This window comes from Serinus canaria, chromosome 6 (genome assembly GCF_022539315.1).
Source record: "Serinus canaria isolate serCan28SL12 chromosome 6, serCan2020, whole genome shotgun sequence".
Taxonomy (NCBI): Eukaryota; Metazoa; Chordata; class Aves; order Passeriformes; family Fringillidae; genus Serinus; species Serinus canaria.
In genome coordinates, this window is record NC_066320.1 from 20,744,018 (window position 1) to 20,763,024 (window position 19,007).

At 36.6% G+C, this 19,007-nt stretch overlaps 1 protein-coding gene across 1 annotated transcript in view; it reads right to left on the reverse strand.

Annotated features, from left to right (window-relative positions):
• Nucleotides 1–19,007, reverse strand: part of LOC103813901 (adhesion G protein-coupled receptor A3) — a 252,743-nt gene that overhangs the window by 200,086 nt on the left and 33,650 nt on the right. The window contains exon 2 of the mRNA XM_030241296.2: nucleotides 9,503–9,574. Within this exon, the coding sequence (XP_030097156.1) occupies nucleotides 9,503–9,574 (72 nt within the window). The remainder of the gene's footprint in view (nucleotides 1–9,502; nucleotides 9,575–19,007) is intronic.

Below are 19,007 nucleotides of genomic sequence, written 5' to 3' on the forward strand. Positions count from 1 at the left end.
AGCTGGCAATTCTGTGCCCAAGCTGAAAGCATGGTTCCATGTCAGAAGAGAGGAAGGTAATCTCAGCAGTGCATCCAGAATGACACAAAGGCCTGTCACCTGTGAGGGAAGGCAGCTCTGAGCAGCTCTCAGACCTCACTGCCATGGAACCATGGAATTAAGAGCAAAGACATGGCCTGGGAGCCCATGCAGTTTCCAGGGGGAAACAAATATACCACAGAACCAGACAAATGAATGTGGCGGTTTAGGAAGCAAAAAAAAAAAAAAAAACAGGCTTAAGGTATAAAGAAAAGATGACAATTACACTGGGTTCTGGACCCTTGTACCAGGAACAATGGGATTGATTTACTAACCTGTTTTTCAGACTTAATTACTGCTATTTTAAAACAGCACTGTAATATCCCAGAGGAAACATCCTCTTTTTCTAAAAATTACTGCTTTTTTTTTTTTTTGCACATTACAGCATAGCAACTCTACAGCAATTGACATACAGGTTATTTTCCTGTTGTGACATCTAATAGTCTGTGACATCTAATAGTCTGCATTGTGACTTTGTACCGGTAAATAACAAATGAATAGAGGAAAAAAATGCATTACCTTTCTGTCACACTGCATTACAAGTGCTTTGACAGATACTTCATGGTTGTAAGACTTACAGTACGTAAAACCTGTTAGAAACAGGGTAATGTAATTTTACTTTTAATTTCTAAATCCTCTGTTTCTGACAGTCATATTAAGAACAGCAAAAGTTTTACAATTCCCGATAAAATGCTAAATGTCTCTTTGATATTGCACACTAGAACGTAATGGATTCTGCCATTAGAGTTTGGAGAGGTTGTTTTTGTGGTTGGTGGGGTTTTTTTTTTTACTTACTTTAAGGGAGGGCAGTGTAAAAAAATACTCAGCTTTTGCACTACTAAATGAGTAACTTACTGTTAGTCATAGGACAGAATAAAGAGATCCATTAAGGGCCAGAGAATTAAAAAGAAAAAGCTATTTTTAATTAAGTTTGCCCTGTTTGACTTGTGACATTGATCCTGCCTCTGTTTCTCCTTCTCTGGTTTCTAAAAATTTCTATGCAATGATAGCAAATTAGATCCTCTCCTCCTGTGCAATTCATTAAAACACTGCCTGCAGCAAAATAATACTTACTTTGAAAAGCAATTCACCCTGTACTCCTTCACCAACAGTGAGGAACAACAGAGGCTTTTCCAAGTCCAGATCCATGACATTTTCCAATGTTCCTTAGGTCTGCTGTTGCCTCTTGCTGTCTTTACCTGCTTATGGGCAGGTATTTTCGACAAGCACCAGTAGCCTCTATCTGCACTTTTGTATTTGTGCCCACTAAGGGTGCTTCCCACTCAGGGCAGGAAGGTACATAAATGACTCCACAAAAGGTAGAAATGTAAAATTATTGGCATTTCACAAACACCAGTGTACGTTTTCTTGCTTCCTCTTTCCTGACAAGCTGAGATCTACCAGTATTTCTAGATTTGGAGATATTAAATAAGCAATACAGGTAAAAAACTGAGAGGTGGAGAAAAATCAAGTGATAAGACAAAAACTGAGTGAAAATTTAAAAAAACTCTAAAATAAGATAGTCCTTGATTTCCAATCACTTCTCTCAAATAAAAGCCTTTTCATTCACAGATTTTCTTCTTTCTAAATACTCTTTTGTTTAACATCAACATATAAATATTGTAATAACTAACCATTATGTATTTGCTACAGTATGCATAAAATTGCCTATTAATACAAAGTCCTTTATGATTAAGAATTTTTTTCAAGTAAAAAACATGGAAGCTAAAAAGCTGTATTTTTAATTGAATGCAATGCCTACAGTATAACACTTTATCTTTGTCATCAGATAATGACAAATGAAATCTATCAACAAATAAATATAGTCAAGTAAAAACTTTGACTTAAACAGTCAGAAATAATTAGATAATTCTAGCTAATTAAGTGATGAGGGAGACTTCCCATTGCAACATTACATTTTATTTGCAATTACTAAACTTGTGATTTTGGAATGATTTACAAGATATAATTCAAATATTGTAAATGTTAATGAGGAACTCTTGTTTGATGCTAAAAAAAGAACCCTGGCAGTGAGGAACTCGTTGGTGCTATGAGGATCATTTTCCTATCTCCTTTCAGTCTCCTATCAGGCTCATACCAATCTCACCAATCCATGCCATTAATATTTTAAAATAGTAAAATTATTTTATAGAAAATGTATTTTGTAGAAATTAATTGATTTTATGGAAAAAATACTCTTTTTTTGACACGCATTTAATTATTTTTCTGTAATTCAGTAATACATTTCAATCTTCATTGACAGGTACACGAAGTCAGATATTTAAAGAGCACATTTATTTAAGTGAACATCTCTATCTTTTGTCTAGAATATATCTGACACTGGCATTATTGAGTAACATGACCAAAAATATCACAATGACAAAGAACCAAGCACCAAATAGAAGCAAAATCCCTGGGCTGCAGCCACCACAAAGATAGACTGGTGTAAGGAAATGAAGGAGCAGTTCCAGGATGGGTAAGGGATCTGGTGCTAACCCAGGGATATGAGGATATGATAAAAAACCCTGGAGAAAAAAATAAAAAAGCTTACAGCAGCTGACCGTGGCATTTACTACCAATGAAAAAACGAGATGGTCTAAGAGGTCGGTGTATTAAGCTCTGAAGAACACAGTCCAATTCACCACCTTAACACTCATTTCCTTGTTAGAAATTGCTTTTCTCCATGCTCCAGGATGAGCCTTGAAAACCATTCATTTCACAGGAAGCTATTCTAATCTTAGGTGATAAATGATTATTAAATGCCTGTTTTCTTTCCTCCTTCTGATCCGTCCACTGCCAAATCCACTGGGTTTGTTTTCCCTTCACTATTTGTAAAGTTCTTTATCTCCTGAGTCTCTCCAACCCTCCAAACCAATTATCTACAATAGACATGTCTCTGAATGAACAGGTACCTTCACTTCAGTAATTCATAAATTTTCAGAACTTTGTTTTTTAAGCTCAGTATTTATAAGTGCCTTTGTACAGACCACAGTGCAGGCAAACATATCTATAAATTAATCTGCCAGCTACATTAGCTGTGTTTAGAACTGACAAAAGGAACTCTCCTGCCTCATGCAAACTCTGGCATCATCATAATTAAAAAGACAAACCCTTCCTCTGACACTGAAACCAAAAGGGTAACTCAAAGTTCAATGACTGCCAAGAGGAACATGAATTGCCTTCAGTATATTTTAGAGTACAGACAAAAAGCAGAGTCCTCCTCCTGGAGAAAAATCCTTCCCCATGACTATTCCCATCTTTCTGCATCTAGCAGAACATGATCAATCACTTCAAACAGTAATGCAGCATAATGAGCTTTTGTAAACAATTACAAGCCAACACAGTAAAATAATTTACATGTAAAACTGCTAGGAATTCCTCAGGTATCCTAGACATATTACTAAACAATAAAAAATAATGGTTGCAGGATCTGTACTTTTGTTCTTTGAGAATAAAGAAATAACTTGTTTGCTATCATTATTAACTGGACCTAGAAAATTTACTAAATCCACACAGGATTTCAAATGCAAGAAAGAGTAGTGAGACAACTTCAGATGCTTGAGAGTTTTCTTTCTCAATATTTCCCCAAATACAACAACCAGATAAAATGGAATAGCTTTATTCATACTATGACTATTTAGACAACAAACAGCCCTAAGAAAAGATTTTTAGATTGCCCTTTCCTTGAATACCATCACAGCATTTCTCCAAACACTCAGCTCAGTGGCATTTGAGGTCTCCAAGCTTATCAATTTATTTTCTGCTAAAAGTGCTTGCACAAAGTTAGGGGCACACTCCTCAGCTGCAAGATCTTCAAAGGAAAAAAAAAGCCAAAAATGTTGCACAGCTGGATCCTGGCTGTCAGTCAGAAATATTTTGAGTTCATAATAACCAGTATTTTTCTATTTTTACAACAATCCAAAAAAACGAACAGATATTCTACATTTAATCTATGAAGTTTCTAACTTTAAAGATGCCATATGCAATGTGTTGAAAGTTAAATTGTTAACACTTTCTTTGAGCATATTTCCAATTGTTCACAGTACCTAGGAAGAACATCTGTTTCTTCATGTGTGTGTGCACATGCATATTTCAAATGTATGGGCAGGGAAAAATGAAGAGGACAGTAATTCAGAAAATGTAAATTGCATGGTAAAAATGTCAAACCTTTATGTTTTACACGTCTATCACTTGAATTTTGCTAAAGCAATTCTAAATATCATATTTTGGTAACAACTGTTTAACAGCATGTTTTTTTCTATTGTCTAATTTTTTATGCTTGTCTTTTTATTCCTTTTCATCCCTCAGCTTAGTGTGTTATCACTTCTGTTGCACACCACAGCACATAGCTGCAGAACGTCCCACTGAAATCTATTGGAAGCAGCTTTTAGGCAATCTTGCCTGATAATAACTGAGGACAACATGGCTGTGCAGCACTGACATGTGATTGGAACTTGATGGTACAGCAACACTTAATAAAACTACACACCATCTAATCTTACTGGTACAGTAAGACTCATGTATAGTGCTAAAAGAATAAAATCAAAACAAAAAATAAACTCATTGCTAAATTCTTAGAGATCTTTTAGTATTAATTTTCTTTGTCTAGAAAATGTAACAAAGCAAGTTTCTGTAAAACAGTCACTGCTGCTTATTAGTGCCTGGCATGCTTTTCTTCTGGCTCAACGGGGAAAAATATGTGTAATCTTGCTTAGTGATCTTTCATCCTGATTTCCCAAGGAAACTGCTTATGCAACCATGGTCTGTTTGTGTATGTTTCTTTATTTGTATTTGCTGGTTCCTTCCCAATAGCTTCTGAACCCGTCAGAGGTTCAGTCACTGGGACAAAGGAGCAACAGTCTCAGAGGTATAATGCTCCTGTAAACCTCATGAAAAAGTACATTTGGTTATGAAAGAGAAAGAGAGCAACCTTATACACCCACTTGTGGAAATCCCAAGCACAGAATCAATCCCAGAGCACCAGGAGCCCAGGGCAGGGAAGCCAGGACAGGCTGCCCCATGGAGGGGGAACGTGGGCAGGGCTGTCCAGGCCAGTGTGGGGCACTGGCTGCTGTGCCAAGTAAGGAAATTAGCAGTGTGGATAAGCTGAAGGACAGATTGTTTCGCACCAGCTGGCATCAGGATTAGGACAAAAGATTTCTTTTCCTAGTCTGGATCTTGGCTTTAGGTCCAGCACAGCTGGACCAGGCCCAGTCACCTCAGTCTTTGTCCCCAGAAGCATCCCAAGGACTGTGGCTGGCCAAATATCCTCAGGCATAGAAAGCCTTTGCCACAGCTGGCACTAATACTGGCACTGCTGCACTCTGAGAGAGAGGGCAATGCTCCACAGCAGCACCCACACCATGGACTGCTATGACAAGTCATCTGCAAGCAGCTTGGTAACCTGCACTAGCCTGTGATTCCTTGGGTAATAGCATGCTCAACCCTATGGCCAGAAAATAAATATAAATAAAATTAAATCATTTTTAAAGAAGGAAAAAGTCACAGATTTTCCCATGTAATATATTGTTGATATTTATGCAATAATTACACCACCAAATTACACAGATAATTCAGTTGTTCAGATCCCTCCAAGTATTTCATTAAATGAGAATTTTCAGATTGCTGAGACTTGAAAGGGCTACTTCACTCTTTCATGGCTTGGAAAGCCCAATTTTCCTTTCTTTTATGGAACCCAGAGCATAGGCAAAACTTATTTAAATCTCTGCTATAACTCCTGCTGTTCTGGGAAGGCAGAACACTGACTGCAGACAGGGAAGGAACTGAAACTGAAATCATTACAAGCTGTCAAGTCTTTGCCCTCAGCTTCAGGCCCAAAGTGAATTCTCAGCATCCTGGATGTGAAGCCAGCCATCTCCCCAGGGTGTATCACAGAAATGGGTTCAAGGTGCGCACTCTCATTTAAAGAATTTATGGCCTGTAGATCTCTTCTGGTTAAATTCCACATAGCTCTTCATATTTTAACAAACAATTCCTTAACCACACTTGCTTCAAAAAAAGCCTATTTATATTCTTACCTACACTTCTGATTTATTCCAACTCAAGGACCACATAACTGGACAGCATATAATATCTGTGCAAAACAGAGGTTTGCAGAAAACCTTTGTTCTCTCACAGTATTTAAGTTCTGATCTTCACTTCTAAATGGTTCTGGTCTCTGCAGTGTAAGCTCAGAGGCACAGGGACACACCATGACCCAGATGCCATGTCACGTTTGTGAGCCAACCTTTCCAAACCAGCACATGGCAATTTCTTAATTGGAGAAAACTGTGGCTGTGGAGAGGGACAGCCACCTCCACAGATCACTCATGAGTCACTGCTCATATACATACATAAAAATGAAAGTCCACTTTTGTGAGTCAGTGTTTTTCAAAGCATTTTTACAAAATGCCCAATAAAAATAGAAGTATTTCATACATGCCTTGTGATCACCATTTTTAATAGAAATTATTACATTTCATTGTTTAATATTAATGGATAATTGTTAAATATAGTACTATCTTTAAATCACTAAACAAACATATTTTTCCCTGGTTTCTTGGCTCTATGCTCTGAAAATGTATCACCAGGTTTCCTATAGCAGCAACACAGTTTGAGAAAACCTGAAATGCTAACCTTTTTACTCTTATGTTATGGTTGAAAAAAATTGCAGTTTTCTGAAAAAAATTTGAAAAAATATTCAATGTATAATATTAGAATTCTACAATAGCCTTTTTTTTGAGAAACCAATTTTGTCTTACTCTTAAAATGGACGGTTAAGGGGTAAATAACTTTTCTTGATTTGCTTGATAGAATGAGAGTCCCACTTGGAGACAACTGCTCAGTGAGGGACCTCACTTGTGTAACATGCTCTTGAGAAATCCCCAGAACCTGAGAAGACTGACACTTCTGTGATTAAATTCCTGTTGTGACATGCATTGAAAAACAAAATAATAGGGGGAAAGTTGCCACTCACTTATTGGAGCAGGGCTTCAAACCATTCTTTACCCAAAATAGGGTTTAAGCACTCCAGGACAGGCAAGAGCCAGAATACACAAGTCATTCAATTCTACCTGAAATTTTACTTCTCTAATCCTTTTGAGTTTGACATTGAATGATTTATTTTTCCATGTAAGCTTACACTCTTCTAGCTCATGATGTCATGGTAACCATAAAAAAAACCAAAAACTGACTTACATGATTTTTTCCTCTATGGCATTCACATTACTTTTTCTTCTGAACAGGACCACAAGGAGTGCAAAGCCAAACTGAGTGAGCAATTCTCAACTCCAGCATGTTCCTAAGCACCTACCCTTGTAAACTTAACAGTATTTTAAGGGAAGCTGGATTTTCCTGCTACAGTCCTTCCTTTCAGGCAGGAATGAAAGTTCTTGGTCCATTTTGATAAGTCACAAACGTCAAAAGCAGCTGCTGCCACAGGTCTCCATTTTGAGCACCTGAAGTACTGCTCTGAATCAGGTTCTGTCCAAAAGGCAAAGCTGGGGAAACCTTTGTCCAAGAGCTGGGAGCACTCATCCAGCTGTAATTCATTCACACTCACCTCCTAGTAGGCTATTCCAGCTGTTCTTGCCCCTACAGCTAAAACTGGGATTTCACAGATATTGATAAGAAGCATATGGGGCCTGAGTGGCCCCAAATGAAACAGAAACAGAGCAGCTGAATCATGAGAATGTCATCACTTGAATTCCAGTCTTCAATTCACAGACCACTCATGGATTTTGTATTAACACCATAGTCAAACAGAATTATAAACAGAGGAGATGATACTCATTTTATCTGTACTGCTGTGAAAAATCAGTACAGGAAAATAAAATGGTTTGGATTGTGATGGCACGTGAGGCTACACACCTAAGGCAGTTTTTCTGTTTTCTCACTGCTCTTAGTTTTGTTTGTAATGTCTTTCCAGGTTGAAGTATTTCTCTCATCCTTTAACTAATAAAATTCTTAAAATTACGTGCTCAATATAATTCTCCAATGTAAATGAAACCTTTAGAAAAACCTGAGGAAATGTTTTCCTTTAGTTCTGAACTCTACATTAATTACATTTGCTTACATTAGATGAGAATTTAACTTACTAATTTCCCTTGCAATAAATTTGTAATTCTATTCTGTGCTCTGAATTGTTTTGTCTAAAATATTTGTAGAATTCTTTACAAACCTCAAATCATTATTAATCCTAATATTAAACCAGTTAGTAAATAATACCTCACTCTCCATTCCATACTACTTAATATTCCATATCATTTAATGCATTAATATTTAACATTAATGAAAGTATTTGATACAAGTATAACTGTATGCAGAAACAATGTAATGTTGCTTAGCATAAATGTTCTGAGAGTCACTTTACCCAAATCCTTCAAAGGGATTGCTGTAGACCTTGAAATAAGTTGTTTAATTTAAACCACATTTAGGATACTCAAACAACTCAGGATGGTATAGTTACCCACTTTAATCCACAACCATGAACAGCATGCATATCAGACATACCTATACTCAAAATATTATATTATAATATTATATTATAGCTACTGTTGATTTTAATACACAATTTCTTTGCATATGGAAATATTCTCACCCACAGAATACATTCATGAATGTAGCAACAATTTTATATCAACAGTTCAACATAACAAAGCTACTCTTTCAAAGCAGTATGAAGGTAATTTAGCTTAAGCTGCAGGAGATATTGCAAGATAGGCATGACATAATTACTAATTTTAGATGTACTGGTACCAGAAGTTGCCTATAGATATAAAAAAACAGCCTTTTAGTCTTGTTGACAATTATTCTCAAATGACTGACCTATATATACAGAAAGTAGTGTTATTGTAGTGTAGCTATTACTCCTTTTTTCTTTCCATTGAAGTTTCCAAATATTTTCTTCCTAACTCATTAGCTGCTCCTGAGCTCCTCCTCCCCCTTCAAATACTGGCTAGAAATACGTGGCCATGGAGCTTTGTCAAAGTTATTGTTGGCTCCTGTGATAAATGCTATCAAAGTTGTTGGTGTTATAATTAAAATATTGAAAAAAAATTAAATTATATAGATCTAAAATAGAAGTACTGGAGACCAATGAGTTAAATAACCCACACTACATGTCAGGTATATTAGTGTTACCATTACATACAGCAGTCTTTGCTGTGATAGTGCACACAGTGTAGCACAAGGCTTTGACTGGATGTTTATTTTAGTTCCAAATTGATGGCAGTGCTTTCCTGCATGTTCCACTTCCATCCCCATGCACTCATTTTTATGCTGTTTCTTAACCTGATGACTGCCTAGAAACTCTACTGTGCAATACAGCTCAGAACATCTCAACTTCCTTATCTGATGTTTGTTTCTATATTTGAAGTACAAAGACTTTTAATTGAAGCTGGAGCAAGGCTGATCAGTTACTCACAGTCTCTCCAGGGATCTCAGCCCGAAGAAAGAGCCATTCTTCAGCCCCAAGATCTTGTTGTTACTCAGAATCCTACAAGAAGTCAGGAAACAATCTGGTTAATAGAACATGATAATTCCACTGATCTAAAACATATAATTATAGTAAGTGACTGCCTTCTAAAATACTAATCACAAAATTTACCGCTTCATTTGCATTTTCTCATCATAGCCATAAATAAAGATTACCATTTCCCAAAGTGTGTGGTTTCTTCTTTATTAAAGAAGAGCACTGTCAATAAATATGTCAAGAAATGAATTTGACTCCAGCTTCAAAATTTTAACACTGTTAACTGCCCACACTTCACTAGTAGATTCTAAATTAACATTAAGGTACTTGTTGGTCTGCAAAAAGGCTGGTAAAGCAAAAGACATGTTAAAAAATATTCCAGTAGATTAGAGGACAACAAAATCCCTTTGCAGTGCTTGCTGCAGCAGGGAGGTACAAGCCATCATACCATGGATAGCTCACATATACAGACAAAGTTTTTTAATTTTCTATAGGAGAAACCAACAAATAGAGACAAGTCCAAAAATGTTTTCCTGCTGCAACCTCTGCATAGTAGAAATTCAGTAATTAAGGTCTGCCTGGCCCATCAAGCACCACCACCATCACACACTTGCAAACTGGCCCTGCATGCAGGCCATTGAAAAAGTTGTTTATTCTTCCTTTTTATGTTAAGGTGCTGTGCATTTCACAAGTGGTCCTTTCTAGTTTAGTGATTTGCCATCACTCTCTGTTCCCAGCTATTTCAGAAGCAATACAATATGAACATGCACTTATACTGAAGATGTTACCTCTTAAAAACTTTTCAATATGCAAAAGAAATGGTTTGTTCTAGAAGCTGGAGAAATTGGGTTTTTAATCTAATGATTATGCAATGTGCATAAAAAACATTTGTCTCTGAAAAAATCTAATTCCAACTGCCTGATAAATGAGTCTTTTAATGTAACATTTAGAATAAATTATACTTCTCTAGTGCACAAAAGTACACTTCAAAATAAGACAAGCAGTTTGCAATAAGATAGAAAGAAGACAAAAGAAATTTCAAAAGAAATTTTATATTCTTAATTAGAAAACTTGAGGGTTTTTTGATCAATTTTTTTATTTTTGCAAAGTTTTAAAACAATCTGTTACACAAGACAAGATAGCCTTGCTCTTAGTATTTGCCATTGTATACAAACAGTAAGTTCTTTGTCCCAAAACAAACCAACCACATAGAATCCTACTTCTAGGTGCAAATGCAACAACACTTACCCACAGGAAAAAAAAAATTAATGTAGCAAAGCTAAAATACTGCAATATAAGTAAGATCTGGAGATTTCTCCAGATCTAAAATTCATAAATAAAAGCATATTTTGATGTCAGTTGATGGCCCACTGTGAGCCATCTTCATGGAAAAGAGAGATGATCAGATCTGACCTATCCTACACAATGCCTTTTGTCAATACATGTGTGCAGCACCATCACTCCTCACCCAGAAACAGACAGTGGCACCCACAAGTGGCAATTTGGCATTGGTCATGATCCATACACCCATGCACCTGAAAGCACACAGAACCCTAGGTTTGCAAAAAAAGTCAAATATGCTCCAATATACACACAGTTTATTTCCATCAATTAAGAAACTCCGCATCTCACAAGTTCCTCCTCCTACTTTTCAGATTAAAAATTGTATGTATAATATTATTTATCTAATTTACCAACTCTTCTTTACCATTTTAGCAATAGATTTCAGCAGTTACATGATAAAAGACTTGTTTAAAATTCAAAATATCTAAACTAGAAAAATGTAAATATATGAAATGCTCTAGTGTTTTATTTTCAGTCTTCTATTACTTTATTCTTTTATTCAGCCTGTCATCTGAGGCTGCACAGAACTGGAGTCAGTCAAGAAAAATGAAGGCACAAAATTAAAATTGCCTAGGCTTGGAAAGACTAACATAAATTAGTCCACTTCACATTGGGTCATTTTTTTTTTAATATGCCTTTTTACAGACAGACCATCTTTAAGGTCTGTTACAATGACAATAGATACAAAGATCATATTTGGAACACTCTGCATAGTGTGATTTGCAAAGACACATTACTTTAAAACTCACTACTGGCTTAGATACAAGTACTTCTGTCTTTAAAAAATTTTCATTGTGCCAATTGTTTTTCCAGCCTTCTATTCATTCTGCCCAGAAGAAGAGAGCAGTCTGAACATTGCTGGCACTCCATGAAAATGCAGCACAATCAGGTGGTCTCCTACTCTACCTCCATGTCCTGTTCTGTACAGCCCTACACATGTGGATTGAAACCAGCATCATTAAACCACATAAACCAGCTCCTATTAACTAAAGGGAACTACCAAACTAGCAATAAATCACAAGATTAAGCAGATCATTTAGTTCATAAGTGGAATACTCAGTAAACACAGCTCATGATTCTTCAGTAATGCCATCTCATTCATTTTTGTGAAAGATAAACTGAGTCTTGAAAAATGTGACACCACTACATTAAAAAAAAACCAACAAGACTTAGCTATGTAGATTTCTAAATGAAACCCTTCAAATCTTTATACCAGAGTTTCACAGAGACTTTCACACAGAGATCAGGTTTCAAAAATTAAGTTTCCTTTAAGGTTTCCTCTTCTCTACAGTGCCAACTTAAATTCAAGTTTTATAAACAAAGTAACATGGGTATCATAGTTAAAATATGATTCTTTTTATGTTCAGAAATGCAGCTTTAGAGAATCCTAACATTCCAGTATGGTCCCTAAGGAAAACAACATCCTCTCTGACAATTCATACAAGTTATCTTCATTTCATTTAGCTGGGTGGTACTGCTCCATGGGAAGAATCCACCTGTTTTTAATTAGTTTTAGTGATGTACAAAAACTCACAACAGGCTGTTATCAAGAAGGATTTGGATTGCACTGAAGATCAATTCTGTTAATAAAATGAACAACTTCACTGGCAAATATAAATCCCATTATTTTTCATACAGTAGTAAATCACTTACTAAACTTTCGATGCAACTTGTAACATCCTTCCCTTCTGAGAATATTTGCTGTGGGGATGAGGATGGAAGGGAGGAAAGTTTGGTCACAATGTTCAAAATCCTGACAAAGAAATGAGGCTAAACTACAGAAAATAAAAACTCTTTTAAAACAATTAATGCCAGGAAAAATTGTGGCTCTTACTCTTGATGCTGGAATTACACTGAAAAATTTTGTACATTATTTCTTTAGACAAGTAACAGAATAGACATGATATGTATCAAGTGTGGCCAAAATAGGTAAGTTTCTCTTTTCCCTCAAATACAGTCATCTCCTTACAGGGAAATGCTTCTAATTAAAGACCTGTGGAAATTTTGCAGCGATAAGCATCCTTTTCTTGTACTTACAGATGCAATTGTTTGGTGAATCAGCACATTTTAAAAAAGTGTCATTCATGCATTTTATTTTGGAAAGCTAATAACAAAGTTATAACTGTCAGATCTAACAGAAACTGACTCATTCTAATCAAACTACAAATAGACGTTGCATTTTTTAAAAATAAACCAACACCATGCACCCACTTCTCTCATTTTATCTATCCATAGCATTTTCACTTGGTTGCTTTTTGGGATTTTTTTCTGATGTGTTAGTGAATCACAGTGATGAATCTCACTATACACTGCCACTAGGCAGCTGTTTTAAATAATTATCAGTTTCTAGCCATGTGCTAAGAATCTCACATTCTAAATATTTTATTCCAGCAGAAGAAACACTGTGAAAAATGAGCACACTATTTCAATGATCGTATTTTCCAAAACCAAAATCCACTTAAAGAAGTTTTTTATTGCTTTGGTTTGAGTTTTAGGGGGGGTTGGGTTGGTTGATTGGTTGGTTTGGGGGTTGGTTGTTTTGGTGGTGGCAGTGGGTGTTTTTCCTTTTGTTTATTTTTTTGGTTTTGTTAAGGAAGAAGTTTCCCAGAGAAACCTTCTAATAAGCATTTCATTTAAAGCAGTTTGCTAACTGTCTTTGCACAACATATTAATGATTTAAGCCCAAGCAACTGAAAATCCAAATCAAGGCACTTTCAGTCCCAGCTCTGACAGGATACAACTAAAATAGTGCTGGGGAGCAATTTACTTGTCAGTAGCACTCTGCTGATCAGACATGTTATCAACCACTCTGTACTGCAGTTGACCCTCTGAAATCTTATGTCCCTGCTACTCCTTCTCCCAAGACACTCTGGGGACAGTTTACCCCAGGGAGGCTGTTCAGAAGATATTAACAGCAGGTCTGTCCTTTCCTGGCCCTGTGGAGCCCTGCAGCACTGTTCCTGTCCTGAAGGGATATCACTCAAACACCCTCTCTCGACTTGCACTGACAGCCTAAAGCATTTAATCCATGCATGGAGTTCTGGCACAAATGCACTTCCCTGGGGGGCTGCAGCACAACTTCATTAACCCAGCCCTGCAAACAAACCAACCAACCTCATTACACACCAGGACCAAAACCATGCCAACAATGGAGAAGCATGGACAGTCCATGAGCCATTGCTTGCACTCTCCCCTGGACACCCTTGCTTTACAGGACAGACACATCTAAAAAATAAATTGTTCTAATGGATAAAATTAATTCTTCTGATTTTCTTTCCAATTCCTCCATTTGAATTAAACAAGCCACAAACCACAGTTTGCTTAAAAGGATGCTGTGATTTTTGGTTTTGTGGAACCACAGAAAGTACAGGATGATGTGACACTGTGCAAGAGTCTCATTCAAGTATAAAAAATGCCCAGCATAAGAGAACTTACTATAGTATTTTAAAAGCATCAAACAAAGAGCTCTCAATCATAACGCAAACAAACTTCAACTTCCTATAACCTCTCAGAGAAAAATCTTTTTAGTAAGCCTCCAAAGTCAATGACATTACAGAGTAAACAAATTCCACAGCTGAGGCTTCTTCAGTGGGATGGTGCTGCATCCCACCCAATAAAACCTAAAGCCTGTGAGCTCACAGAGCAATGCACCCACAGAGAAAGCACAGCTCAGATAACCAAATCCATGGAGGACAAGGCATGTGGATGAAGACTGCTACTCCCAAATGCCCAGTGAACACAGAAGGAAGTGTGACCCATTAATGAAAATATGTATTTCCTCTGATAATACTCACAGGGGAAAATACACAAAAACCCCAAGCAAAAAACTCCCACCCAAACTTCATGAAAAATCAGTAAAATGTCAGCTTTCACCTGATTTTCTGCTGAGCAGCCCAAAAGCTGGTAGAGATCAAGCTTAACCCAGGCCTGTGTCTAGAAAACTGAAATCTCCAGAATCCTTCCTTTAAGCCCCACTCACTGAGCACAGCTGAAGGGACACTCAAGTGCTACAGGAAACACACCCCAGACCCCCAGCCACACCTGCCCCTGCTGTGCACTTCCTCTTAATCCCTACTCAGTTTTCCACTTCTCAAGTAGAAAGGTGTGCTAGGCAGCATCCATGAGAATTTGAAAAAAGACAGAAAACCTGGTCCACTAAGACTGTACATCTGGAATGACTGTGTTCTGTTCAGCTCTGTTCAGAAATTGTGTTTTGAGTCCTGCAACTTAACATCAAGCAACTTGAAGTATCTTTTATTTCAAAACAACAATTTAAGTACAAACAGTAGTTAATCGTTTTTCATGGAAGTCTGATAACAGCTGACATATTGATGTTTAGGAAGTTCATTCTCTTTATATGTGGTATGTAGTTAGATACAAAGGGAGTGTGAGCAGACATCCTGTGAAATTCCCTGTACCATTAGTAGGGAAAATTAATTCTATCAGAAATTCAGTCTTATTCTATCAGAATAAGACTGGAATAATTTGTATAAAACAAATGTAAAACAAAGAAAAAATAACATTTTAAAATCCATCTTGGTACACCAGACTATTGTTTATTTCCCACAACATCCATAATTCATTGAGAGCTGCACAGAAACGAATTAAGGCATTTGCCCACAAACATGGCAGAAATAGAAAAATAGATTTAGAAAAGGATACCTGCTTTTTGTGCCACACAGAGAGAGATACATGGAGCTATCATAAAATACAGGTACTGACTGCACTTTTTTCTATTCCTCTCCCAAGTGAAAACCACAGCCTAGCTACTGAGCTACTACCTCAGACTGCAACAGATAATATTGGAACTATACAGACAGACTGGGAGGGAAGTCACAGAACAATAACAAAACTGATTGAACAAGTGAAAAGAGAAAAAGGACTGAAAACACTACTGACAGCTCATGAGATGAATGGGGTGTGGTGAACATCTACATAGTCTGATACCCAAACACAAGGGAGGAAAAGCTGTAAAGATATGGGGAGTTTTCATTAATTTATTATATATCAGTATCTGTGTACAGTAATTCAGTGCCTGCCTCTCTTTCTGACTTTGAGAACATCAAAACTTAAAAGAGCATAAAGCTAAATTATCAGAAGGTAAAGATGCATATAATGGCCTAAAGTGACACCTCTCTTCCTGAAGGGGATTGTGGCCCATTGTATTGTCTTTTCAAACTAAACAAGTGCGTGGTCAGCATTCTTAAACAGAATCATACAAAAATCCTGTAGAAAGAAATAAACCCCAGTCTCTCAGCATCTCCAACTCCAGATGGTTTTGTCATCATCGTTCATGTAGACCAGCTTTTGTTAAACCCATTCACTTGCAGCAATGTCATGCAGGAGTGAAAACAGAAAAATACTCCAAAAAGTGCCTACTTTTGTACATAGTATGTTCATATGGCAGAAACAACCCCCAAACAGCTACAGTCAAAGAGCTGTAGTAACAGAGTGCTAATTCTCATTCTAAGTTGTACAGCACCATCAATACAGCAGCTTCCAGATCTTGGCACTATTTGATGATAACAAAAGAAAGCATAAGCATCAAGAAATTTCCTTTTAGGTAATTAGTCATTTAAATGGAAGTCCTTCCAAAAGTGCCAATTAACACTAATAGTCTGTCATAAATTTAATGGAATGTGGGATAAACTGTAGTATGAAAACAGGACATTGCTTTTGTGGAAAAACACTGTTCAAAAGCCCCACTTTCAGTAATTTAAAGTATAAGGCAAAACTCTCATTCTTTTGTCTTTGGTGTTCATACTGGTGGCTTTTCATCAAGTGTTCTCTCAGATGACATAAGGGACTGCTAGGTCACACTCAAAATACCAAACCCAGAGAATTATTGTATTAATTACCACATCAACTGATTTAATTAGGTTAAGTCCTATTCAAGAGCCTTTTTTTTTGTAAGCAACATCACAATTCAAGCAGTAAAACAAAATATCATCACTGGCAGGATGCACAACTCATCTTTCCCCAGTACTGGTTTAGTGGCATTAATGTATCAACAAAAGGAAGCAGCAAGGTCACTCTCAAATAGAAATTTTAATATGATTTCCTAACAGTGGGGGAGTTAAAAGAGTTTTCAGCTTTTGAACAAACCCACTCTACTACAGAATGATATTAATTAACTGAACAGGACAAGTAGCAGTAGGAATCAAAGCATTACTAATAGGACTGCAAGTACTTCTGAAAAGAAATGTGCTTGTCTATTTTATGGCTTTTGTCAAGCACTAGAGGATTTCTGAACTAGATGATCCTATTAAGCAAAACTTTTTTTTTCCCCACAAGAACTTGAGGTCTAAAGGTTATTTCTAAAGATCACTGAACACCTGAGGTGTCATACAGGATTCTGTTCTACAGAATACAAGTTTAATCAATTGTATTCAAGAAAGTCAGCACCTGGAAAACTTACATCATGAGTGGATAATTGTAGAAAAAGGTTTGACAACAGCAATATAGCACTGGAATAGTAAACTGGAATTATGCAGTGATATTTCCTAAATCACATGATGCTGAACTGAATATGAAATATGAGGATATAAAACAACGTGATAAATCATTACTATTTTACTACAACACGGACACTTATAACACTATTCAGCTGTCTAGATAAATCTTGATTTAACAAGATTTGAACTTGAGTGCCTGTCATTTTTTCCAAAAATTAGTTTAAAAACCCACATGATGTTTTGATAAGACAGAATTTTCACTACATCTTTAGAAAAGAGAACTTTATCTAAGTGAACTTTTGGATTATATCACTATATCTACCATGTGCATGGTCTTTACTTGAGACATAGTTATGCATGTTTAACTTCCTGTGATGGGTCTTGCTGAGTCTAGCAGAATTATTTACATGAATTAAATTTGTCACGTGCATAAGTTTCTGAAGATCAAAGATCCTATTGTCAACATTTTCTTTGGAGAAAGAGAGGAATCATTCAAAGCTCTCTCTACAATGAAAAGGAAATCCTTATGTCTGACCTTGCAATAAAACACTATTTCTAAAAGCATGTGTAGCCAACTGGTGACAGCATGGGTCTGCATGCCCTGGTGTTCTTGTTTTGCCTTGGACCCACTGCACATCCTTCTATCAATATGTATTTAAAATCCATTTGTAGTGGGGAAAATGAGATTCATACAGAATATTTAAAAAATTAATAGTTCTCCATTGAGTAAGCCTGTGCAATACACAAATGGATTTACTGAAGTGATTGTCTGCAGGAGGATTAGCTTTTGACATGGTTTTCATTCAACTCAGTCGACGCTGTGGGAAGATTACATTCTATGTTTGTTTCTCATTCACACTTTTATAAAACTCACCAGCAGCAATGGTGCAAACACCACCAGGAGCTGCAGAGAGGCTGAGAGAACAATGCACTGGAGCAATGTGCAGACTGAGCATTTCCGCACACTCAGCACCAACCAGACAGAGAAGAGCTGAGAAATGTCTTTATCCTATAGGAGATGAATTTTTACACTCATTGCAGTGGGAATAAGAAGAAACCACTTCAAAATGGTTTCTGCAAGTGATTTAGCATGGTGATTCATGGCAAGGTCAGCATAACCATTCCTCTCTCCTGGGCTGACACTCCACTGCTCAGCCAGTTGATTGCAAGCACCCCAAAATGCCTTACACCTCCACAGGTGGGCCAAACCTGCTTTTTACACTACATACAATACGGTCAGGAGGCTTTGTTCTATAAGTACACTTTGAATTTTTAAGTTCAAGGACTTTAACAAGACTACCAAATAAATGAGTAACATTTCCTTTAAAATTGTATAAGAAAGAATTCACCTTTCCTAATTCAGATTTTACTATAACTTACTTCTAAGTCACTTTGTACAAAGAGTAAAATTTCCTGAGTCACTATTCCTTTTTTATTACACTTCTTATATTCCCTTTTGTTTCCTTTGTAAGATCTTTTCAGCACTTCTCATATTCAGCTTGCTGCTCTTCTCTTAAATCCTGAAACACTCATTTAGCTTTCCCCAGTTTTGCTAATCTTTTATGTATTTCTAAAAGAGCATTATAAAGTTTCGGTATTATTTCTGAAACCTATGCTCAGAATTGTCTTCAAAATGCCCATGTCTCTCAGTTACTAAA